The sequence below is a fragment of the Lytechinus variegatus genome, chromosome 8, assembly GCF_018143015.1.
Source record: "Lytechinus variegatus isolate NC3 chromosome 8, Lvar_3.0, whole genome shotgun sequence".
In the NCBI taxonomy this organism is placed as follows: domain Eukaryota; kingdom Metazoa; phylum Echinodermata; class Echinoidea; order Temnopleuroida; family Toxopneustidae; genus Lytechinus; species Lytechinus variegatus.
Genome location: NC_054747.1, coordinates 582,278 through 607,997, shown reverse-complemented (window position 1 = coordinate 607,997; position 25,720 = coordinate 582,278). Strand labels below are relative to the sequence as shown.

General features: G+C 36.9%; 1 protein-coding gene across 1 annotated transcript in view; it reads left to right on the top strand.

Moving 5' to 3' along the window:
- Positions 1-22,239, top strand: part of LOC121419770 (protein C-ets-1-like) — a 59,150-nt gene extending 36,911 nt beyond the window's left edge. Inside the window, exons 6-9 of the mRNA XM_041614223.1 lie at positions 636-842; positions 4,866-5,162; positions 10,310-10,510; positions 18,871-22,239. Of these exons, the coding sequence (XP_041470157.1) occupies positions 636-842; positions 4,866-5,162; positions 10,310-10,510; positions 18,871-19,208 (1,043 nt within the window). The 3' untranslated portion in view covers positions 19,209-22,239. The remainder of the gene's footprint in view (positions 1-635; positions 843-4,865; positions 5,163-10,309; positions 10,511-18,870) is intronic.
- Positions 22,240-25,720: the final 3,481 nt, after the last annotated feature.

The window sequence follows — 25,720 nt, the reverse complement described above, 5'->3', positions numbered from 1 at the left end:
CTTCCTCCCTTCCTTTTGTCATTCTTCTCTTCCTGTAGCTGTCTGCAATTTGTGTCTCAATTTCTTTCTTTTCGTCGTCGTCTGTATTCTGTTGCCAAATGATATTTCATTCTAGTTAACGTTCGAACTTGTTTAGAGATTGTAAAACCACAACTGTCAAATTTATCTTTATTTCATATATATTGCATGTACATTAAGGTTGTATGATCAATGCTCTGTTCTAACATGTAATAGTCAGAAGGCGCATAACCCATATTTACAATAATATTATAAAATATTTTGAAAAAAAAATTCTTGATATATAACACACAACTTGTGAGTGTATGTGTGGGGGGGGGGTGTGAGTGACTTTGAGAGCTTTTACCAAGGTATTCCAATCAGATATGATTATTTACATTTGTGACCAACCTTTAACGTCACTATCTGAAAGACGTGACCAGGGCTGGAACCTCGAACCTCCGCATCAATTTGTAAATTCTACATGAAGCTGGGATTACAGGCGCACACCACATATCCCAGTGCATTTCTTGTAGTCTGTTGTTCAGACCACTGACATTTTCAAGAGATTCGAAGCCACGGAGCTGATACTCCCGTATCAATTAGATCACAACTTTTCTTTCCCAATGTGACTTCAGAATGCGATCCCTCCAACATTCCAGCACAGTCCTCATCCTCCACAACCTCCACCACGTCCTCGTCGGCGTCCACGCCCATTTCAGTTACCACGACAACCACCACAACGCCCTCGTCCTCGTCCCAGTCAATCAAACTGGAAAGCGCCAGCTCTGGCTATCTAAACGCAACATCATGTATTCCAAGATTAGATGACTTTCTAGCACAAGGTAAGGATCACATCGGGTAGTGTGTGTTATGTATCTTTCTTTTTTCTTTCTTTGCATATGTGTATTCACCCATATTCTGAAGTTAGGTTTAACTAAGACCACGGTCTATTACTCTGTGCTAAAATTATGGAAAGCCAAAAATGTCAAAACCTTCCTTGCATTGTATGTTTCTTATCTTTACTGGTTTCTTTTCTGACTTGTGAGTTTTGAAGAAAGCTATCTTATTTATAATATCCTTTAGAAATGTGAATAGTTAAGAATGATTTGAGAGAGTAATGAGCTGATGCACTGAAATTCCACTGTTAGAGATTTATTCCACTATTGGCTATCCATAGTTAAACCACAACTTTAAACCAGAGTTCAAATTGAACCCGACTTCAGAATACGGGCCATTGTATCTGTAAAGTGGAAATTAGAGAACGATGTTGTAATTTTGACTTTGTAACAAAGCTGAAAGTTTTTCAAGGTTTCATGGAATAGGGACAGAGCCTCACACTACGAATTTATTCAAATACTTGGGTGTTCCCAGTTTTGAGAAAGCTTTCCTGAAAAAATTGTAAATTTTAAAAGCGCTAAATGTATTTTATGTAGCCATTGGGGATAGAAAAATATGATAAATGGATAACATCGGACTATAGTTTGGGACCGGATGTTTTGCAGGAAACAATAAGTTCAAGTTCTAGATAGATATCTCTTAGTTATTCAAGGTTTTCAAGAATAAGTAAAAAATCAATGATCTATTTGAAACTTATAATGAGTGAATTTCATGAAAAGTATCATTTTTTTCTTGTATCTTTCCATGCATGTGCATGTATTTTGTCCTTTGAGAGCAAGAAGGATATTACTGGAACCACAACTTTTTTGCTCTCAACTGACGATACCCTATACAGACGATGGTAAGATTACCAAGTCTTCTCATCTCCCCATGTCAATAACATCAATATGTAATGGCATACTTTGCTTCTGAAATGTAGGCGATAGTGTTTCTTTGCAACTAAAAAGACATCTTAATTGGCTCTTCCTGTCTTGTCAAAGTCAAACCCGTATCAAACCATTCTTGTGTTACTTGGAAAGCATTAACTTCTTACTGAGTTGGGGAGAATTTTTGAGGCAAGTATTGCAAGATTTTGTTCAGGGTTTTTTTGCAGATAGTGAGTTTTCCTTTTAAAACATTTTTCTTTAGTTTGTTTTGATATCAATCGAGTGATTCGTTAACATGTATTTGAAAATGATTTATATCGTAGATACGATCAGTTCAAAGGCTTGGCTTTGTTTTGTCAAACTCAGTATTTTGGATTTCCAGAGCATATCAGCAACAGAGAATATGGGTTACTCGGCAGATTGCTTTGCGTATGATATTGAAAAAGGCAAAGAATGGGCAGTTAGTAATTATTAAACAGAAGAACAAATTTCATGGGTTTATTCTATGGCTGAACATCATAAGAATGTTTAGGTTTCAATAGTCATTCTAAGCCAAACCTATTCTACAAAATGTTAACATTCTGATTGAAATGCCTTTTTGGTTTGTATTAAAATGTTTATATAATGTAAAATGATATGAAACCGAGAGGGAGAGAGAGATCAAGTATTACTTTTTTTAAGCTGGCAAATGTGCATACCAAAGTATTAATTAACAGTTATTGTATGATTAAAACTAATTCAGTTGTCCAATTCTTTTATAATGTTGATCATGACAAATCTTGGAATAAGTGCTTCACAGTTTATAGCCTGTTTGATTTATTGGCACTGACTTCTAATCTTTGACCTAAACCACATGTATGTGGCAAAATTATTAAAGTAGCTGAACTATCATTTACTTTGAAAACGGGTCCCCACTATGTGTGTGTGTGTTTGGATGGGGGGGAGGGGGGTAATGGAGCCACATGTACCTGTTACTTCCTTGATCAAAGATTATTTATTTGATTTTCATGGAGAAGCTTGAGGAAATAAAACATAGTTATCATAATTAATCTTAAGCTTCTACTTATGGTGCAGTTGGTTGGCTAAGCTTAATCCTAAAGTTGTTATAAATGGACAGTAAGACATTTGACTAAAAAGCTAAAAAGCTGTTTTTTTAACAATTGTAGGCAAAGCTATTAAGCACCAGAAACTTAAAAACCATACAGTCTCCCCAAATTATTGTTTGTATATATCAACAATATTTTGGGGAGACTGTCTAGTTTGTAAAGTATTAGAAAAGTGAGTGATTTGTTTGTCCCCCCCTTTTTCATGAGTTCAATGGTCACATTTTTTTTTACTTTGTGGTCACCAGCACGTTTTAAGAACCCGGCAGGAAGGCAAAAGAAAACAAAATATTCATTTGGAAAGCCAAACAGAGCAGTCTGTTTTTGTTACGCGAATAGGAGTTGTATTTCCCTTTTGGTAAACACCCACCAAAGTTGAGGCCAATACCAGTGACTGGCAAGAGGAAGTGCAGTTCCTGGACGTCAAATTGTTCCAGTAAACATTTACAAAAGAGGGCAATGGTAAAAATATAGACCTGTCGAGTTTGGGGATGTTGAACAGGAAAGAGTGGGTATGGGTGATAGTAGGATTAATTTCACCTAGAAGATCATTTTATCTGTCTGTGGATTGGCGCTCAGCCCTCTTTTCCTTAGTTTTACCACGAAAGACGAGGAACTACATTACAAAATAGAATTAGATTGATGGGTAAAACAATAGGTGTTTTGTGTGTGTGTGTGTGTGGCTACTTTTTTCTTACTTATCTCAGTAGTGGCATGATTGTGATGTGTTGGTTTGGATTACCCCAGATCTAAGCTTCTATCTTTCCATTGCCATGGTCTTTGGTATTACATCTAGCATATCGGTCTGACACAGAGGGTCTTTGGTAGTTCATCCTGTTGCAGTCGGGTTTCGATTAAAACTTCATGCCAGTTTATTCAGTGGCGTTTGTGTGTGTTCACTCGGAGGATAATTCCATTTTTCTGCTGTGATATAATGAAATACCAGATACTGCATCGATTGTCGCTTGTAAAGTGAATGGTTGGACATCTAGGCTCACCTTGGTGAAGCGTCCTCTGCTATACTACGCAATACCGTGTTGATTGTAAAAGTGGATGGTGAGATTAACCTCTTCTGCACGGTGTATCCATCTCCTGGATCTTGCAACATCGTCCTGCCACACCTTTTAGAATTCTTTCCCACAGTTCTCGAAACTTTCTTGCCGAAACATTCCTCTCTCCCTTCAGTGAGAGTTGTTAGACAGGCAAGGGTCATTGGTAATTACTCCCGATGTCTCTTCCGTTTCCCCATCAAATACCAAGGATGCATCCTGCTCCGGGATACTACAGTACATGTAGGTTATTCTCATGTTTTTAGCTGAAGGAAGTCCACATCCTCCGTTTTTATGGCTTCATCATTATATTTGACCTGATACAGTTCTAAACCAATCCAATCTGCTTAACTTGGGCGTGTGTTCTAATTGATTTTGCTGTTTTTTTATTTTTTAAGATGAGAAATATTAGTGGGAGAATTTTTTGTGGAACTGTTCATTCATATGGTTTCATTCCTACCACGGCTTGCAGCTAAATGCTAATACATGTATCTCACGCAATCAGGTTATCTACATGTATCAAGACTGGCATAATCTCCCCTCCCATTCATTTTATTATTGATCTAATTCCACCTTGGTGTCTCCGCGCAGATCAGTCACCAGTTTTTCCAATGCTGCTCTTTTGGAAGGGGCTTGCTGCCTCACCCGATTGATAGTTATTTATGCAACAGAAGGGCAAAATAGCAAATGAAAGTGGAAGTAAATAGCTCCTTTGAAGGACATTGTAGCTTTGTTTTCTTGATTTGAATACTTGAAGACACCATTGCCCATTGCAGCTGTTCTTTCAAGTGCAAGTGGAGCAATTTTTCCATCTACAACGTCCATCCAGAAGACATCATCTTATTCTGAGAAAACGATAATGTTCTGAATCCAAAGCTTTTTAAAGCCTCAATTCCGAACTTTGTTACAATTGAAGACACCATATATACCACTTGTTTCCCTTATGCCAGGTTTCTCTGTAGATCAACCCCAAGCCGTCCCCGTCTCCGCACCCCAGTGCACCGGCTTCAGTGATGGAATGTACCAGGTGTCGGAATCTCTCCAGACCCTGAATGAATTCAACGCAGAAGACATCCTCAACATCAAACAAGAGGACACGGGTAGCAGCTCCGACTACTACAGCCTAGAATCCTCGCCGAACTCAAACCAGCATTTCTTGGAGACGCCGACACCGGAAATCTACAATAACCCCCACATCTACGATCCCCCAATGCCATACTTTAACAACGGACACAGTACATTCAAAGGTAGGTCTTGCATCTCGTTAACCCTCTAAATGCCAAGGGTGCCGGCCTAATTACACATCCCACAGGGCTGCCATGCCTCTAGCATGCTAAGAGTTATGTTATTTTCATTCATGGATGAAAATCACAAATGGGTGCATGATGTATTGAGATGCTTCGTGAATTAAAAAGATATTACAATGTATTTTCAATTGCATGAAGTTCAACTGAACCGTAATTTTAGAATTAGTTTCCATGGCTGCTTGTTGTCCATCTGAAATATATTTTCCAATCTACTGTTGCCTGATTTATCCAATATTCCCAGCCGTATTTGTTACAATATAATTTTAAAGTAACCCAGGGCCCCCTAAGGAGAATAAACAGTACAGGGCAAGTGCAAGAAAGTTTCCAATGTTAATCAGGTATAATCAAGCAGTCATGGAAATTTGTTTTGGTTTCATTTGAATTGTAAGTTAAAAAGAACTATAAAGTATGATTGTTGCATCAGAATTAAAAAAAAAAAAAAAAAAAACTTCTGTTCATCCCACCCATCACTTTTTTTTACAAATGCATATCTGAGTCTGAAAAAGACTAGATATGAAAACAAATTCTGTTTTGTAAAGCTGGTTTGGTTATTTTTATGACTTCGATAGAAAGGCCGGGGGGGGGGGGCAAGGTATAAGTAACAAGTTCAATAGTAGCGTCTATTTCATCCATTCAGTGTCATGCCCTTATTAGGATTTTTTAAATTTTTTTGCATAGAGCGATAAAGTTGAGTTAACCTGTTGAAAACTGAATTCTATTATTCCCATAGGCTTTGTACAGGGCCCACCTGGTTCTGGTAGGCTACTGGTTAAGACCACTGTCAGTTTTTGGCTGTAGTGATCACTGACACTGTGGGTGTGTGTCATCTCTTGTTTATTGGACACGGCTTTACTCCATGGTCCAGAGTTCACCCTGAAAATCCCCCTGAAATTAGAACCCAAATCCATTCCACCAAACTGCAATAGCCATGCTAAGCCCTGACACAGCTATAAATAGTGCGCCATCAACAGACTTCCATTCCTTAATTAACGAGTTCCTTTCGCGGGTAAACCCGAAGAGGAAAGCTCCACGAATGCAGCGAAAACAAGCCGAGAGAAGGTCGGAGTTATGCTAAATCCGTGCCCGTCGTAATGGTTTTCAAAGCAATCTTGAGAGCTTAGTCGTTCGTGAACTCGACAGAAAGGCTAGGAAGGGGGAAAACAAGGGTTAAGTGATGAGTTAGTGATGTCAATTTCATTCATTCAGCTACAAGTCCTGCCCTTATATGGAAGTTGAGAAGGAAGTGACGTGCAAGGCGTTTGCTGTGCCAGGCTTCCTGCCGATCGGTTTCCCTTTTCCTGCTTTCATTTTTATCTAATATTGAATTCTCATGCCTGTAATGACAGACTGCCTGCAGCTATGTACAATTTCCATTATGATCGGTGCATGGGTAGAGCTAGCCACTCCTGCGAAGTGCCAGTGAAATGTGTCTTAGGATGTGTAATGGCAATGGGACGGTTGTGTGTTGTGGAGGATATCTTCCGGAAGCTACTTCCACGTATGATCTATGAAATCCTGCTTTAGTATACATGTATATCACATGACATAATACATTCATAATCATAATATGAATGAATATGAATGAATGAATTTTACTTCAGAGAAAACGGCATGGTGGGGAAAACATCCATAGCCAATTGAAGCATATTTAAAGATTTTAATAACCAAAGTTTTAAAGCAGAAAATATCCAGAATATAAGAAAGGAGCATATGCAGAGCTGCCAAGAAGTACGGATTTTCCGTATTTAGTACTGAAAAATGAAAAGAATACTGATGGTTTCATGCAAAATACTGATTTCTCAAGTTTCATTTTTATGTGTTGTCCTATGGTATTTCTTTGAAAATACTGATTTCCTCGCCAAAATACTGATTTTCAGCTTTAAAAATACTGAAATGTTCTTGTTCAGGTTGGCAGCTCTGCATATGAGCTCCAATGAAAGAGCAGAATTTGAACTGATTGTTTTATGATTTCATGAAACCCTTCAAGAAATTTGTTTTTAATCACTTGTTCAATGAGGACTCGCATTAGAGGGTGTCCATCCTGCTACCAGATTCAGCATTGCCTCGATTATGTATTCAACCTGATTTTTCTGAAAATTATTTTATTCAAACATCTTGTTTTGGATGATCTTTAGGGCCTTGAATAATTCTCTGTGGGATTCCTTGTTTGGAAATGTCAAAATGCCCTTCTTCCCTCCTCTCCTTTCCCTCCTACACACATCATTGGATATCCCCCAAGGATCAGTCCTAGGTCCTCTTTTCTTTCTAACTGGCTGCTGTTTCCATCACCACCTCTGAATCAGGCATAGGCCCACGGGAACTCTGCCCATCTCTTCCTGTTTTCTCTCCTAAAATGGCCGTCCATCTTTTTGGTCTCAAAAGTACACTCGCAAGATGACAACGTCAAGATTTCTTAGTCATCATTCTTTCTCCATTCATGAAAACTTTCCTTTTCGACATTCTTTATAAGGTGGAGTTAAATGTTGCTCCCACACATTACAAACCTTGCCCTATATGAACCATTTATATTGAAAGTTTTATGGCCTCACCGTTGTTAGAAACTTTAGTTATATTTTATAATTATTCTGAAAAGAAAAGATGAATCACTCTTAAAGTTTCATGGCCTCATTAGTTAGGAAACTTAAGTTATACCTTTATTCTGGAAAGAACAGAGAATTGTAATGTTAAATTGATAAACATTGGTTTAACACCTAGCCTCTTTTCCCTAAGTTAGAGTAGTATGTCTCGTGGACCTTGAATGTGCAACCTTAGGCCATGTAGTTACCAAATTAAAAACAGTGCACTGTACTAGCACAATGTAGGTAGACGCTACCACTGGTGGATTGTGCAGTGTATAAACAGCGGAAAGTTGCTGCATTTCCTGTGTTCTAAATTTAAGCCCTTGTGACCTTCGATGAGAACATAAACACTACGTCCGTCTGACGCTCAAACGAGATAACTCTTTTTTTAAAGAGTTGGCCGACTCAAGGTTTGACTGACTGACAATTTTTATTTTTTAACAACCTCATTGTTTTATCGCCATCTGTGAGAATAATGTTGGAAATTTACTTTGGTAGTGGAAGGTTCACATCAGTACAGACAATGACAAACTTATACTAGAATTCCAAACTGTTGGGCTTGGATGTTTAGGTGCACTATGTATTTCCACATGTACGTTTGGCAAGATAGTTTCCAAAATTGAGACTAATTGGATTAACAGATTGTATTCCAGAAGTAAGACGGGTTTATGTTTAAGGCATTTGCATCTTAAAGCGGGCTTTGCTGGCTAGCTTCACCTACTTTCATTAAAGATTCTGTCAAATGTCTCATAAATTGAACATGTCTTGTATCTTTAATGGAGGGAAAGATAAAAAGTTTGAGTGAGGTTTACTCGTTGGCAAGGCACCAAAAATAGCTCATCCTCCGTCGGAGCTGCCGTAGATAGACCCAATGCCTGTGGAATATATGCAAGGCTCAGTCGGAAGCCACGATATAGCCAAGAGATATATGTGTAGTCGATTTGGTGCCTTCGTAAAACGTGTCCATCAGCGCCTCCTTTTAACCTTTCCGACTGAAGTGATTATTTTGGTCAAATGACTCGTCCCTACTTAACTTTTGTATGATTTTAAAGCTTTTGGCTAGTTTGTTGAACAAGTGAGTAGGTATCTGATTCTGTGGTGCAAGAATATCTGAACTGTTTTTCATTTCTTTAGAACATATAATAGCGTTGTTCTACATTAAAGGTATTGTTTAACTTTGTGAGCAGCCGATTTAAAAAATTCTCAAACCAAGATGAAACATGTGTACAAGTGCATGTATTAGAACTAATAAACCCTGAAAACAACCATTATTGAGAATGAAAAGCTAAAACTACAAGGCAAACCCCGATTTTGTAAATAGGCGTCTTATAGACACCTAAATAGTACACATAAGTGTATGGGATGAAATTAAGATGGTGTTTCCGGTCACTCTATATTTCAATTTTTGAAGCACTAAATAATTATTTTTGAACGCATTTTTTTCTGGGCTTCATTTTTGTAACATATCACAGACACATGTGACAAGTGTGACCTTCTAGCTCAGATTTTTTAAAAGTCAAACCAATGTTAACCAATCACTTTAAAGCTGAATGGTCCCAGCATGATATACTGCTGGAAATAATTTAAAAGGTATTTTCATGAAACATCGCCGCAAGAAATAAACTTCCCCTTGGATTAATTTCCCTATTTTATTTTATTATTTTCTTGTTTATTTTCATGCATTTCAGTTGTATGCCTTCCCCATCCATACCCTCACCTTTATGCTAGCGTTGCACTGGTGATACTCGACTCCAGACTGGCCAAAGCTCTTATAGTATTCAGATCATTTATGCCTAGTCTCATTTCCCCTACATTGGCTGTACGGCGAGTCAGAAACGGCCTTAACGTTTTTTGTAACCAGCTGCATGTAGGTGGTTTGAATAAAAATGAATAAAACTGCTGTTTTCAACTCGCTGTACAGCTGTCGTAGGGAAAATGTGACTGAAGTTGAAGGAGTCTCTTTTACTGGTGTGACTGAAACTGTAACATTTCCTTATAACTAATTCAGGATGAAGCTCCTGATTTTTTTTATTTTGCTCGATAAATTTTGAGTCTGAGCCTAAAAAATTATCTCAAAAAGTCATACAAAATACTAAAAAGTAATGAATTAAGCCCTATGTTTATCAATGCCAAAGTCAATTCTAAGACCACTTTTATTGCGTCATTATTTTTGGGGGGTTGGTAACATGCTAAAAAAATGTTCAAAAGGTAAATTTGCATTCAATTTTGCAATCTGATTGCTTTCTCAGATTAAGCATATTGGCAAGTGTGTAATTAAAAAAAGGGGTTTCATCATTCTCTATTCATTTCTCATACATTCTCTATTCACATCTCATACTTAATAAAAAGGGAACTGTAGTAATGAAAAACAAAATATTTTTATCTATTTGAATAAATCAACAGTGATTAAAATAAGACTTCAAGTAATTAATTATCCTTCACTCTCACCCACATTAATCATGCCTGCTCCTTGTTTTTGTTTTGTTTCCTTTTCTTTTTCTCATGTAGGCAACCAGTTTTCATCCTATGATTATGAAGGGCATGCATCAGGCCCCGCCCCCTACCAACAGGTCCCGCGCTCGCTTTCCGACAGCTGCACAAGCTCCGACTTAGGGAGCATTGGAGGGGCGTCGCGGTCCGACTCACCCCTCGCCGGCGATGTGGTATCAAACCCCGTTATCCCCGCGGCCGTACTAGCTGGTTATTCCGGTAAGAGACTTAGATTATGGCATTGGCCTGCTGCAGATTTGCGACGCAACATTTGCAACACATTCACATGGCAAAAATATTGTTTGCACAGATCACCCACACTCTTCTCGTGCCCACGTGCTTGATGATATTTTCTTGCCAATTACGTTTTAAACAGATGTTGCGTGGCAAATCTAATATTGGTGGCATTGGCGTACGAATAGGGGGTTGGAGGAGGAGGGGGGGGGAATCATGACCAAGAAAAACATTTTTAAAAGGGGAAAAAAAGGAAAGAGGAAAGTGAAATACATTTTTTTAAATTTGTGAAAAATCTATCCCAAAAATTTTGGCATTGCCGGCTTTTTTTGGTTGATCTAATCAATCACAACTCTTTGTGACAGGGGACTCAATGCTTCATAATGTTCATTCATTGCGCCTTGACTGTGTCCAGACTACACGCAGTGACAACAAAATGTACTTTCCATATACGTAGGGTGTGGCGACCTGTGCCTTGGTGTTCAACTCTGAAAAGGATATACATGTAGAACATGATGCATAGTGGCTACCTTGTTGCTATATGTATATTGGCAATATATTTTCACAACAAACTTTTGGCATACGGAATTTGTTAATTGGTGCTGGCAAGTCATCAAAGTTTGTCCCTACCTGTAAACCTGACATTGGCAGTTAACTGTTGTTGTAGTCACAGTTAAAAGGGAATTTCACCCAAACGTTAAGTTGGTTTTAACAAAACAAGGGAAGTTGATGCAAACATATTGTTGATAAAGGATTGGTAAAAATCCATCAAAGAAGAAGGCTTATGAATTATTAATGATTCAACGTGAAAATATAAAACCATTTTCTTAAATGGATTTCCTTCATACCTTCATTGATATTATTATCTTTTGAAATTTCTGCTTTTGTCAAAACCAACTTATGATAAGGGCGAGCTTCCCCTTTAAAGCAAGAGAGGTTTTAAATGAAGTTGTGGGTCATCACCGCAATCAGGGTGGAACTGCCTATTCCTGGAATCCTTGTGTGGTTTCGCGTGCACATGATGTGCATTTTTGTTGGTGATAAACGTGAGGACTTGATTTAGCCCCGGGCGTCACTGCCTTACCCCTCATTCTTTTCTCATTAATTGCTTTTGAGATTAATTAGCACTTTGGAGATACTGTAATTCATTGAACTCATCCATGAGTGTAGGAGCTTGGGAGAGTAATTCGTGGTTGAATGAACGGAATATGTTTACTGTTAAATATTACCTAACCTAGCACCAAAAGAACTCTCTCTCTCTCTCTCTCTAAATAATGAAAACATTTTTTTTTTAGATGATAAACTTGTCATTGGGGGTGTCGTGGTCTAGTGGTTATGACTCTTGTCTTTCAATATGAAGGACGTGGGTTTGAATCCCAGCCATGGCGTGTTTTTCCTTCAGCAAGAAATTGACCCACATTGTGCCGCACTCGACCCAGGTGAGGTGAATGGGTATCTTGCAGGATGTATTCCTTGAATGCGTTAGCGCCTATACAGCGGTTTAGCTACAGCCAGGGTAATATGATACCAAGTATCAAGCACAGTAGAGTGTGTGCGATTATAGTAGCTGCGCTATACAAATGGAACATATTATTATCATAAAATCATGATACCATTGGATTTTTTCTTAAACGGCATATTTGTAAAATAAAGGATGAATCTCGGTTTATAAACAAAAAACAGTGCTTCATTGAATGTGACGAGGTGTAGTTTAGATAAGGGTTTATGAAAAGTAGCATTCGAAAAGAAAGCATTTCTTATCACTACTTGGAAAAACAATCTTCATGCAAGTTTACAATTCAACTGATTTCCAATGTCTCGTGTGGGAATGCAGTAAGGACAGATTACCCCTGCTCAGAACTGAATCGCTTAACCTTTCCAGTACTGGCTTATATGAGTTTCCGCCATAATCTGCCCTATATTTCCTCTCATGATTCGTTCATAATGCATCGAACACCTGTGACGGATTCCCCTCTGGTCCCAATCATAAGTTTTTAAGTTGGATGGAACGTGTTGATCTGTCCATTCACAACCTGCATACCTCACTAGATATGAACAATACTCTAGTGGAAACAACACCTACATGAACTTCATTTCAAAGATATTAAAACCACACGTTTGAAACAAAGTTTTGATAAGCCAGACTTAGTCAGAAACAATGCAGTTGGGTTGATAATGCCTTGGTTTTCCCAGCCATGGGTTTGGGAGCTGAAGGTTAATTCATTTTACAGTCTGGATTTCCATTTCCATTTGCAGTGTCATTAATTAGTAAAGTACATTCCACTTGTTTTCTCACATTATTTACAATCAACGAATTTACAATAATGGAGTGATTCAACTTATTTGCTGGTATGCATACCATTGAAGTTGTGACAAAAAGGGAAAAAATGAAATTAAAGTTTCCCAGAAATAGATCTTGAAATTACTTTGGTGTTGAATACTAAGGCTGACATAATTTGAAGATTTCTCTTTCAGCACCGGTAAACACGTTTCTATTTCTTTTTGCCACATCTTAACTTGTACCGGCAAAAAAGTTTAATCACTCCCTAATGTAAATAAATAAATTTTTAAATGAGAATAGTCCCAGCTTTTTTATGGTGAATAAAATGAAAAAAATTTTCTTTGTCAACTTGGCTTGGCTGAGAATGATATAAATCACATGAATAATATCACATTCATGTTAAAAATATTTAGGCCACATTTACTCTGTTTGTGCCTCATACACAATCCGTATAATGATACAAATATATATACCTACATTCCTACACGTTCTTTAATACATGACAGTTGTGAATGCATTCAGATTTGCAAAGCAATTAAGAAGAATAAGAATATTATTTGATAAAGAAAAAAGTGATGATAATGGTATTGATTAAAAAATTAAAATAAAAAGAGTAAATAATAGTAAGTTTGATAACAATAACAACACTAGTATAGCATAAAGTGTTAAGAAGCATTTATTTGTTACTGGGTGAGCCAGTGAACTTTGTTCTGTTGAATTCATGAGGAAAAAAAACATTGGATCACGTTTAGGTTTAATTCTTGACCATAATGCAGAGGAAACCGCAAACTCGCCCTGCTTTCGTTTTCACATGGGATATGATTCATGTAGTTTAAAGGTAAAAGCTTGGTTTGGTAACGATATCAAAATGAGTTCATACAGAATCCAATGAAATGACCACCAAAGTGTCTGTTTGTATAAATAAAATGCATGTGCCAAAGGATTCTGGAAGAAATTGTGTAATTGCTGAGAAAATAACAAATAAGCACAGGATTCGGGTAAATTGTAGAGCGTCGGGCCTGACGCTCTAAGAATAATTATACATTGTCCCCTGTGCGCTTATCTGTGTTGGAGATCTTCGGTGTGAACATTTTTTAGCGTAGATTTCAAGATTCACAAAGTTCAGTTAACGTAACTGTACCAGATCCAGATCCTCGATGATATTCTGACAATTAAGCCTGGTTTTACAGACTTTCTCATGAAATCAGTGTTTACTGCAACTGCTGGAATTTCTCTTTAAAGTGTACTATGACTATGTGTACAGTTGCTGTGTCATTCTAACAACAAACATTGCACAATTGCAGTGATATGTGCAAGTTCAGACGTAGAGTGCTTGTCTCTGCATGGTTTCCTCTTTTTACACGATTTACAGCTTGATTTTGTTCTCTCTTTTTTTTGTGGCTACACGCTGATTTTGCGATTTTTTATTTTTATTTTGATAGAAGACCACCAATTTTTGTTTTAGCACTTTCTTGCTGGAGTAAGAAAAGTTGGCTGTACATGTATTCCAAATTCAGCTTTGAAAAAATCAATGCTTCACAGGACTGAATATACACGTAGGAAACATGCAAAAAAAGAATATAAAATGATCTTCAAATTACCTATATCGTTTGCTGTTGTTTTATGCAACCCAAACATATTTTGAAATTATAATTTTTATTATAGTTATGATAATGGAAATTATGATGATATGAGAGAATTTACTTACATGTAGACCCCTTTAAAACTGCGAATTAAAAAAAAGAAAACCTATTGATATTTACTCTGATCTGTTCTTTGAGTGAAACCAAGTACTTTGGCTGACATACAATTGACAGAAGCTTTGCATGTAGTTTGAACAATTAATAACATCTCAATATAGGTATGTTGTCAGCTTCCTAAAGTGGATGGCACTTAGAGTTTATAGAAGTGAGTGTTTCAATGGCCCTGCCTATCATAAAAAGGCGAATCTCCATTAGTCTAAGTTCGTCAATCTAAGGATTCTAGCCCTGTCATCATCAATAATAATAATATTAGGCATTTATATAGCGGCATCTACGTGTACATGTATCTAGAAATATTCTATTCCAAGGCGCGATATTATTATTATTACCCCGGTTTTAGCTCGAGCTGCCTTTCAGCGCTCATGCATTCAAGGAAGTAATTCTCACCTGGGTTGAGTGCAGCACAAAGTGAATGAATTTCTTGCTGAAGGAAATTACGCCATGGCTAGGATTCGAACCCACGACCCTCTGTTTCAAAGGCAGAAGACTGGGCCACAATGCTCCACAAATTCTATTTATTTCATGTCTTTGAATAGGGGTAGTGATTTCCATTAAAAAAAAATCAGTTTCTGAAACCTTGTACTCCTGTTTCTAGCTTGACTTATATAAGGTGGAAGTTACATGTATGCAAGGTCATGGAAAATGTGCATAGCAAACAAGTGTGAATTCCATTTTGCAAGACAAAATAAATTTTCACACAGGATGTTAAAGAGAAATGCCAGTAGTTGCAGTAAACACTGATTTCATGAGAAAGTCTGTAAAACCAGGCTTAATTGTCAGAATATCATCGAGGATCTAGATCTGGTACAGTTACATAAACTGAACTTTGTGAAATCTCGAAATCTACGCTGAAAAACGTTCACACTGAAGATCCCCAACACAGATAGGCACACATGGGACAGTGTATTATTATTGCTGGAATAAAGACCCGACGGAAGTGACCGAATCCGCGCTTATTTTACTTATTTCTCAGCAATTACACAATTTCTCGCAGAATCCTTTGGCACATATTTTTTTATTCATACAAACAGACACTTGGGTGGTCATTATATTAGATTCTGTAAAAAGTCATTTTGAGATTGTTACCAAAACTGGAATTTATCTTTAATAAAGAACCAGGGGCCCGTTTTATAAAGGAATTGCAACTGTTGTAACTTTGCCATTATGCCATTTTTTTTACACGCAGAAGGGCGTTACATCATGTTAACATCGAGCATGCCACCTTCTGCTTCTAAAAAGATGATCGACTCAAAATTTTATTCTAAAGTTTCTGGCTTGTTTTCCCCTTTTTTGAAAGTGTGGCAATTGTGGTTTCAGTCAAGGCGAGGGCAAGGCTTGTGGAGGGAGACTCTTCGTCTCTCTACGGGGCATGCCTCGTCAGATACACACAATACCTTGCCAATTTTACTGAGGTAAAGTTATAGCAAATCATATTGGGATGATTCCCCTATTTTGTGTCTGTTTGAGATTCATTTGTTTTGGCCCCAGTCAGGTCGTTATCCACTTTGAGAACAAGGTTGGTGATAGCATTGTCTTTACTTGTTCAGCCATTGCAGAGTATGTTTTTGCTACGCTTGTTGTTCATCCTTTTATTCTTGCCTAAAATTTGTGGGCAATTATTCATGCATTGGTGATTCTTTGAGCTCAATTAGTTTGATCAGGCTTGTTTGTTGCCATTGATTTTGATCTTCCCTCTTCGTGATTTTTTTAATAAATATGAGGTTTTTTTTCACAATTTTCTCTATTTCTCTTATCTATATCTATATCTATATATCTATCTTTTTATCTATCTATCTATTCATCCATCTACCTATCTATCTATCTACCTATCTATCTATCTATATTTCTATCTGTCTATCTATCTATATTTCTATATGTCTATCTATCTATATTTCTATATGTCTATCTATATTTCTATCTATCTATTTATCTATCTATCTATTAATCTATTTATCTTTCTATCTTTCTATCTATCTATCTTAGATCTATCTATCTATCATAGATCTATATCTATCACTTATGTCTGTCTTTCTGTCTATCGTCTATCTATCTCTGTATAATATTTCGACCTTCTTTATATCTTATCCATATGTCTTATTGAACCATTTCCTGCAAGATCTACCCGTTTAATATAGTTATTTCATTGTATTTCATTTACATAGCAAAAATGAATTGTACTTTTCATTACCATTGTCAAGGGGCCATTTCCTTGACAAATGTATAGGCCTACAAAATGCATTTGTCTGTTTGAATTCCATTAGCCACTACAAAGAATACCTATTTTCTGAAAGACAATGGAGATTAGATCATTGGCCCATCCTTGACTCATGAAAGTACTCATTATTACAACATAGGTGCGTTCCCATGGATAAGTGCAAAATATATTCAATGGTGGTGCACAACCCCTATACATAAAGGGGAGAGAGATCACACAACTCGGTCAGGTTTGCTCAGAGTTTAGATTTTTTTTTAGATCGTTGACTGAACAGGGGGCCTATGTGATAATTTTATCGTCTTTTCCTTTACTTACCCTTCCTATTGGTAATTACAACGAGGAAGACAATCTTATTTCCAGACAGTTAGGAATGATGTGAACATGTAGCTCCATGATCTGAATGTCAAATGAGCTGCTTAATCACAATTGGCTATCAATATGTAAACCACAACTTAACACGAGTTTAAATAACACCTGACTTTAGAATACAGGCATCTGTGTATGAATTCACAATGGTTCCTTCCCACAATCTTCTAACTTCTTTCCCTCTTTCTCTCTCTCTCTCTCTTCCTCTCTTCTTTCACCATCTTCTCCCCTTTGTATTTTCCATTATTCTCTGTATCCCTTTTAAAGGGATGGTCTGAAAATATTTATATCTTAATACATAGAGTAGAATTCACTGAGCAAAATGCCGAAAATTTTATCAAAATCGGATAACAAATAATACAGTTATTGAAGTTTTTAGCAATATTTTGCGATAATAGTCGTCATGAATATTCATTAGGTGGGCTGATAATGTCACATCTCCACTTTCTGTTTTCTTATGTTATTACATAAAATCATAATTTTTTTCATTATTTCATACTTGTTTGAATAATATGTCTCCCTTACAATGAATTAAGTTGCAGCAATAAATATCTAATGCACTAAATCAGTTGTCAATCCAATTTTTCTAGTTCTTGGAGGAAAAAATTTGAATAAACCTTTTTAATAAAATAAAAAAGAACAAGTGGAGATGTGACATCATCAGTCCACCTAATGAATATTCATGACAACTGTTTTAAAAAAATACTGCTAAACTTAAAAATTCAATAACTTTGTTATTTGTCATCCGATTTTTGATGAAATTTTCGGCATTTTGCTCAGTGAATTCCACTCTATTTATTAAGCTATACATACTTTCAGCCCGGACCATCCCTTTAAGTACTGGCAGTGGGAACGTTCTATGGAATAGGTGTTAATCAAAGGGAATATTATTGTGCTGTCCACGTCATAATCCTCCATAGTGCTTTACCAGCCATAAATGAGTCAGTCAGTCACACACCACAAATGGCCGGCCGTATAAACCCTCTCGCCATATGACTAGCATGTGTTCATCCCAACTGCTGACTAGGATAAAAAGAGAGAGAGAGATAGAAAGGGAGAGACGGACAGAGAGTAAAACACAATGAAGATGGGTTGGGGGCAGCAACGCATGGGCCCCCAGTTTGCTTACAGATGCAGTCCCTCAGTCCTATTTAGCTGTAGGGTTTTGTATGCATCTGCTTACCGAGCTGCATGACTTATTGAGCATGTGTGCTGTGGTCAGGAGGAAGGAGGCCTTAAAAGGGCTGATGGAATAGGGAAGAAATGAGAAGTGTAATCGTATTGGTGCAAAGCATGAAAAGCATAAGAACACCATCTCACACAAAATTCTTATGTAATCAAAGCTTTCAAAATTTGGTCTATATTTAATGATACAATTATGAAATTCATGGATTTTTAAGGAATTTGGTTACCTGCTCAGATGTCCTGTTGATAAGTTGCTATGTCAGTAATACCTATTGCAAGATTTCCAGCTTTGAAAAGCAAGCTTTGTTAAACTATTCTTAAAGCAGTGCATGCTGGTTAATGTGTAAGAGCATAAAATCTATCTGATATAAGTTTTTATTTTCTCTTTGATGTGGCTGTGTCAGGGAAAACTTGAGCAAGCTTTGGATAACTATCTTTCGTTGCAAAAAAAGAAGTGTAAGAGCTTCTGGATTCATATGTTTCAGTTCCCTCTTTTATCACTTTTATCTTTCTGATCCCCCAATGTCCCTTGCAGGAAGCGGACCCATTCAACTCTGGCAATTTCTCTTGGAGCTTCTGACCGACAAGACTTGCCAGCACATCATCAGTTGGACGGGCGATGGCTGGGAATTCAAGTTGTCCGACCCCGATGAGGTTGCCCGACGATGGGGCAAGCGCAAGAACAAGCCCAAGATGAACTATGAGAAGCTGAGCCGCGGACTGCGCTATTATTATGACAAGAACATCATCCACAAGACGGCGGGCAAGCGCTACGTCTACCGCTTTGTCTGCGACCTTCAGAGCCTGTTGGGATATTCGCCCGAGGAGCTGCACGAGATGGTCGGCGTCAGCCCCGCGCGAGACGACGACTGAGAACTCGGCAACGTGCGTTGCGAAAGAACATTGGACTTTTTGAAGCTGCGTATTTCATAGTGGACATGGCTTTGATGAAAAGTTGTGTTCTGTTATTTGAAAGGTTATTCATAGAGGTGATATTCATGAGGTGGGAGAACCAACCTCTTGTAGAAACGTTACACATTTGTTGTAATTAACTTTTTAAAACAACCCTTGATATATCTGTCATGTCATGAAATTCAATTTGCACAAGTGCAATTAGCATAATTCAAAACTTTTTTACAAAAAGTGAGAACAAGTTAAATTTGCATTTGAATCTGCCACTTAATTCGTCCAATCCTGTATTTCATGCCTTAATTTTTAGCCTTTTTTAAGAAGGAATTTTCGAATGAAATTTTGACAATTCGTAGACCTTTATGTGAGGTTGTTAGCCTACGAGAAATGTACTTAATCATGTATAAAATGAACATTTATTGTTGCATGCGTTTTCATATAATTGTGATGTGAAATCCAAGGAAAAAAGAAGTTAAGTCATCTGGAATGACATTGTAGATTGCCGAACCAGTTCTCTCCTTTTTAAAAGTGAAAATGTACTATTATAGATATTAAAGTCCTATGAATTTCTGTGCTTCTAAAAATTGATGCAAAATGCAGATTAATATCTTTTCATCGTGCAAAGATATTGTCCAAAAAATGAATTTTGAAGGCAAGCCACATTTTATATTCCAACTGCATATCATATTATATTTGCAAAAAAAAAATGATGTGACTGTTGAAGAATATTTGAATACCACGTGGATGTTGTGGGGTTTTTAGATGAGAAGTGAGACCTGTGTCTTGTTATTTGCAAAAAAATCATCTTAAAGCGCATTTTGAAGACCAGCGACATTTGTACCATTTGCATATTTGATTTGCTTTGCGAAGATCTTGATGTGACCAAACATTTTCTTTTACTGGAGCCATGAAACTTTATTATTAAAAAACTAACCAAGGCCATTTGGTGTGTCCTCAAGGGCTAAGAGCTTTCAATTTGATTTCATTCTAACCTTTTTGATTTACATTCGGTAGAAAAACATTCCAATGTCATATGGACTTTAGTTTTATATATCTTTATTTTTTTTCATTGTTGAATGATGGTTATCAGTAATCTTATATCAGTCTTTGCGGGTTTATACTTATAATTCACCAATTTGATGCAAGCTATTTTTTTAAATTTCATATAGTTAGAATGGTAAACAACGAAAGGTGCTATTTTGTATGGGGTTTTGTGATATTTTTGTTCGAGTATCTTTCACAAGAACCGGGGCCTGTTTCATAAAACTTGTTATAATAACAAATTTGCAATTACAGCTTATAGATATTGAAATCATTTGATTTGATTGGCCGATATTGAACCTGCTTTAGAAATTGTGCATCTGTTGTTATACCAAGTCAAGATGAAACGAGCCCCTGAATCCTTCATGGGCTTTGTGCAAAAGTTGTGTATGATTTTCTTTTTGTATTATATATTTTGTACGTTTCAGAGTGATAGGGAAAAAAACATTTTGGAATTCATCGACTCATGATGGATGGGGTTTTGGGGTTTGATTTATTGTTTTGTAAAACTATGGGCTGAATATTCTTGTACTTTTAGTCTCCATGTTTGTAGACTTCCACAGACTGTATTTTGTTCAACACCCGTCTCTCCAAGGTGTATTACCCTGTAGTGTACACATTTCATAGAGTCATGTTTGTATAAGCACCTAAAGTAGCATATTCAGCATCGTGTTCACAAGAGTGATGTTACTGGTATAATTGAGCACTTCAGTGTTTAATACCTTAGCACTATGTCAGTGATAACACCTTTTGCAATTCAAGTGTTGCGTAAGCCCTACTTGTTATTTCTGGCTCTTGAACACTAACTGTTCATGTATCCGTCCCAAAGTTTTGAGGGATAGCGTGTTAAACGATGTTGGCAAGCACATTTATGGATTTGTGCTATACAAGTGTATTTGATGTTGTGAATCAACTACTTGGTATGGTTTGTCACAACTATATAATTGGATTCTTGTTTACAGTTTGGAAGGTGTAGGGTGCTTGATGTAAGATGCATCTCCAATTGAGCCTGAGATAATGTATCACATGTACCATAGAGCCTTTTGCTTCTTATGCGAGGGGCAGAAGGATGTCCAAACTTGCCATTTATATGAATCATGAAGTTTCATGTAAGTGAACGAACAATGAAATGTGTCGTTTGAAGACTGGACTTGGGTGTACTGAAACGTGTTCCAGATATGGAAATGCTAGGAACCATTTTGGGAGAAATGTGCTTCATTTTTGTAAATGATGGGTTTTGAGACCTACGCACCATCAAACTTGCCTCGTTAGCTTAAAAAAATTGACAGTAGTTTTTTTTTTCAGTTTGGTTAGTTTTTCTTTGTCTTCACATTGATGTGCCTTGGTGTCTTGTCACATGAAAAAGATATGCCTTCTAGAAAATGTACTGCAGAAATTTATGATGATTCTAGAACGTAGCAAAAAAAAAATGAAAGCACTTTTTTATATTTGTACTTACACTTGTTCCTGTGTATAGAATGAGGCATGTGCTTCGTTATTACCGCAGAATGTACATGCATTTCTTATTGTATGTGAGAGAGAGAGAGAGAGAGAGAGTGTGTGTGTGTATAGTGCAAACAAAGCCTTTTTGTGTATACATGTAAGTTTTCTAGAGAGTGCAATTTGTGCTTTTTTATATATGTGCGTGCGAGTGAGGCAAGAGAGACTTAAATGAGGGGGAATTCTCGAATGTGCTTTATTGTATGTAACTTTAATCTAACACGGTGGAAATTAGTGACTGAGCAAATAGAGCTCTTTTTGTCTTAACAAAACGGAAATATCCCTAGCCGTGGGTACCATGTACATTACTTTGAGATGACCTTTGACACGAAAAGTGCTACTGAATATTTTGTAAATAGATATGACTACGCAATTGTAGTACATTGTACAGAATCATGACAGAAAAATGGGAATAACTTGTCATTAGTTGCCTATGTTGTAAAATAAGCTTTTTGACACTAGAACAAAAAAATGGAATGTATTTTTCACAATTTTGTAAGTATTGTTTATATTTCTGTTACTACACTTACACCTTCGTTTGTCAGAGATATTGAATATTTTTTTTTGTTTTGTTTCGCTAATGAGTTTTATAGTGGTGTTATATAGTGCTGGCACTGTTCTACACACCGTTTCATTTTTTGTTCTGTTTTCAGCAGAATATGTGATTTATTTTTAGTTAATGGCTAAAAAGGGTAATGGTATCTCATTTTTGTTATGCAACTACTAAAGTTCCTTTGAAAAAATGTACCCATGCACTCGTTACTCTGCAGCATTTTTCATAGCAGAGTTACAAGGAACTTGGTTAATGTAATAATGGAAAACTAAATTGGGTTCTCGTACAATGAAAAAGAAATATCAGAAGTGTATTGTCATTTTGGTAATTCCCCCCAAATGGTTTTAAAAGAGAAATAAATCAGAATAATTACCAATATTTTAAAGTTATTTATGAGGGAGTTGTTATATTGATGAAGCTTTTTGACACAAAGCCTGCATCGATTTATGTTTTGTACGTGATACAACAGCCATTGTGTATAACAGAAGACTTTTAGGTTAACATCAGCGATGTCAGAACACTGAATACCCAAGTAACTGTAGGGGCAAACAATGGCTTGCCCTTACAGTCCTAGGTATGATGTGGAAGATTTAGCATTGATACACATCGGAGACCCTTCGTGGTCTAGGCTTGATGTATTATAACAGCTAACTTTTAGGTTCACATCAGCGATGTCAGAACACTGAATGCCCAAGTAACTGTAGGGGCAAACAATGGCCAGCCCCTAAGTCCTAGACATATTCTGGAAGATTTAGCATTGATACAGACTTTTTTGGCCAACATCAGTGATGTAGGAACACTGTGAATGGGAGGAGCAAACAATTGGGTGCCCCTACAACCCCATGTATACTCTTTAAGACTTATGTAGAGTAACTTGCAACATTTGCTCAAATCAAAGGAGATAATCTGTCAGATTATTTTGTCTAGACCTTGATACCAAAGTAAAACAATAAATGTAGCCCTCATTATGCACTTATTATATCATGTCATGGTAACGATTTATTTATATTTACTTTGTTCTGTAGAAGATTCTGTTCAATTGATTTACATGCCTTGATTTATTTTGTTTGTACCCCCGCCCCCTTACCGCGGTTTTGTCAACATGTGTTGTGTTGGCAGGCGTGGATGCAAAAGAAAGAATAAATTGTGAAAATGTCGACGTAAAAAAAAAAAGATATGTATGGTTTCTTCATTAGGATGTAATCACGTATTGGATTTAAAGGCCTGGTCACACCGCTCGGGCGGTGTGACCAGACCTTAAGCACATATGAGAGATGTATGGATAATCTTTAAAGTCTGTCTTTAGCTGTGGTTAACCTTCCCTCCCCCCCCCCCCCCCCTCCCCTCTCCATGTGGCTATGCCTAGGATATGTGAATGTATGTGGTTGATACAAAATGAAAATGAGTTTTATAGGTTCCCTTTTGTATCTTCATCATTTTTTCTATAAGATACAACACCTATTCGAAAGCACAGACTGGGCTGGAAATTTCAGGGTATAAAGCTGTGTAACTTCATGATATCCAATTCCTCATTGTGTACTAGTATACAATGCTTTGAAAGCGACCATTTGAAGGGAAATAAAAATATACCGCCGAGAGACGGCGCTAGATATGTTTTATTTGACGAATTGCCAGAGAGCATCGGGGGTTGAAAACGGATCAAACGTCTAATACAAAGTCTTGGAGATAAGTGTTAGATGACAAATCAGTTGTATTCATGTTATTGGCCGTTTACCATAGCTAGAGACGGGCTTTAAAGATAAGAAAGAGCGGAGAAAAAAACAGGGGCATGGGTGGGGGCACTCATCTGGGGGGGTATTCTGAAAAGTCTCGTAAGTTTCCACTTAAATATCCTTTTAAGTTACCCATTTAATGGAGCGCTAATGTACCTCCAAATTCGTATTCTGAAAACTCTATTAGCGCTCAATTAAGTCCCTTTAGGCCACTCCCCTACTGAGCCGAATTAGCCAATCAAATGCGCTCTTACAACGTAAATTTTTCTCCTAGCGCGCAGTGTCTCTTCACTTTGCTGCCTTGCAGCGCAGCGCCCGGCTGCTGCAGGTGCACTGCACCACGATCTTGATACAAAGAATTTTTGCTGAAAAATAATGCTTAAGCATATTTGCATCGGAGATTAGAGGTTCGTTATGTTGTTAAAATCAACTGTTGTCTTTTCCCCTTCTCTCTCATTAATTGTATCTTTGTGCTTTTCTCTTTTTTCCAACGCGTTCTGATTTTCACAACCCGCTATCCGTTCTTTTCTTTTTTTTTTACAATATTTTATTTGCCTCTGTCTCGGGGCCATGATAGGGGGGGGGGGGGGTTCTTCTTTAACTTAATTCCTACTTATTCAAAAAAACTACATACTTTTCATTTGTATGAGAAATCTTCTCCAACAAAATTTGAATAAACATATTTTAAAAATCAAACAAGCATAATTTTAAAAAAGCCGAAATTTTATTGAAATTTGAAGTACAAACGTTATGACACAGGTTTTTATAGGTGGGGTAAACGATGGCATCACTCACTATTTTTTTCTTTTGTATTTTATTCTATATTCGTTTAAATACTAAAGGGGTCTATGCTTACTTTTTTCATTGTCAGAAACAAGGTTTAATTCACCCCTGCACATTGCTGCATCTACCGTGATTTGGCAATTTCATTATTGTAAAAAAAGTGTGCGAAAACAAAATAGTTTATGATGCTAATAATAAAAGAAAATATAGAAAATAATAGTCATGTTTTCCCTATACGTACACAAATATTTCTGTCTCCTTTTCCCACCTTTTCTAATTTATACCAAATATAATCCCTAGGCCATTCCTTATTTTACTTGTTTATACACTGTTAAAAAAAACCTGATTTTACAGAAAAATAAAAGAAGATTTTGCAGAAAGCAATACCAGAATCATTCTTTAAATTCATGAAACAGGAATTTTTCTGCAATTTAACAGAACAGGTCTGTTAGAAAAAGGGGAAAAGAGTGTTTTATTTAAGGAAATTTGTAAGATTACACACACCAAATACCAATTTCCTGTAAGATTACGCAATCTGGTAAGATTACAGGTATTCTCGAGACTCTGCTGCAGGAACTTCTTTTAGTTTAAGGATAAATTTTCTAACAGTGTACGCCACCTTTTCTCTCTTTAAGTTCTATTCCCTTTTTAGCTCTCTCCTTTATTCTCTTCCTTCCTCCTACTATTAAACCGATTTGATGATATTTATACGAAATGAAAGCCACATTTAGCAAGATATGATGAGACTTAATGGACCTCTTATCACCATTATCTTTCTCCACTGGAAAGTCCGTTAATTGAGCGCTATGAGACTTTTCAGAATACCAAAAGTCTCGTAACTACTCAATTAAGTCTTCGCGCGGTCA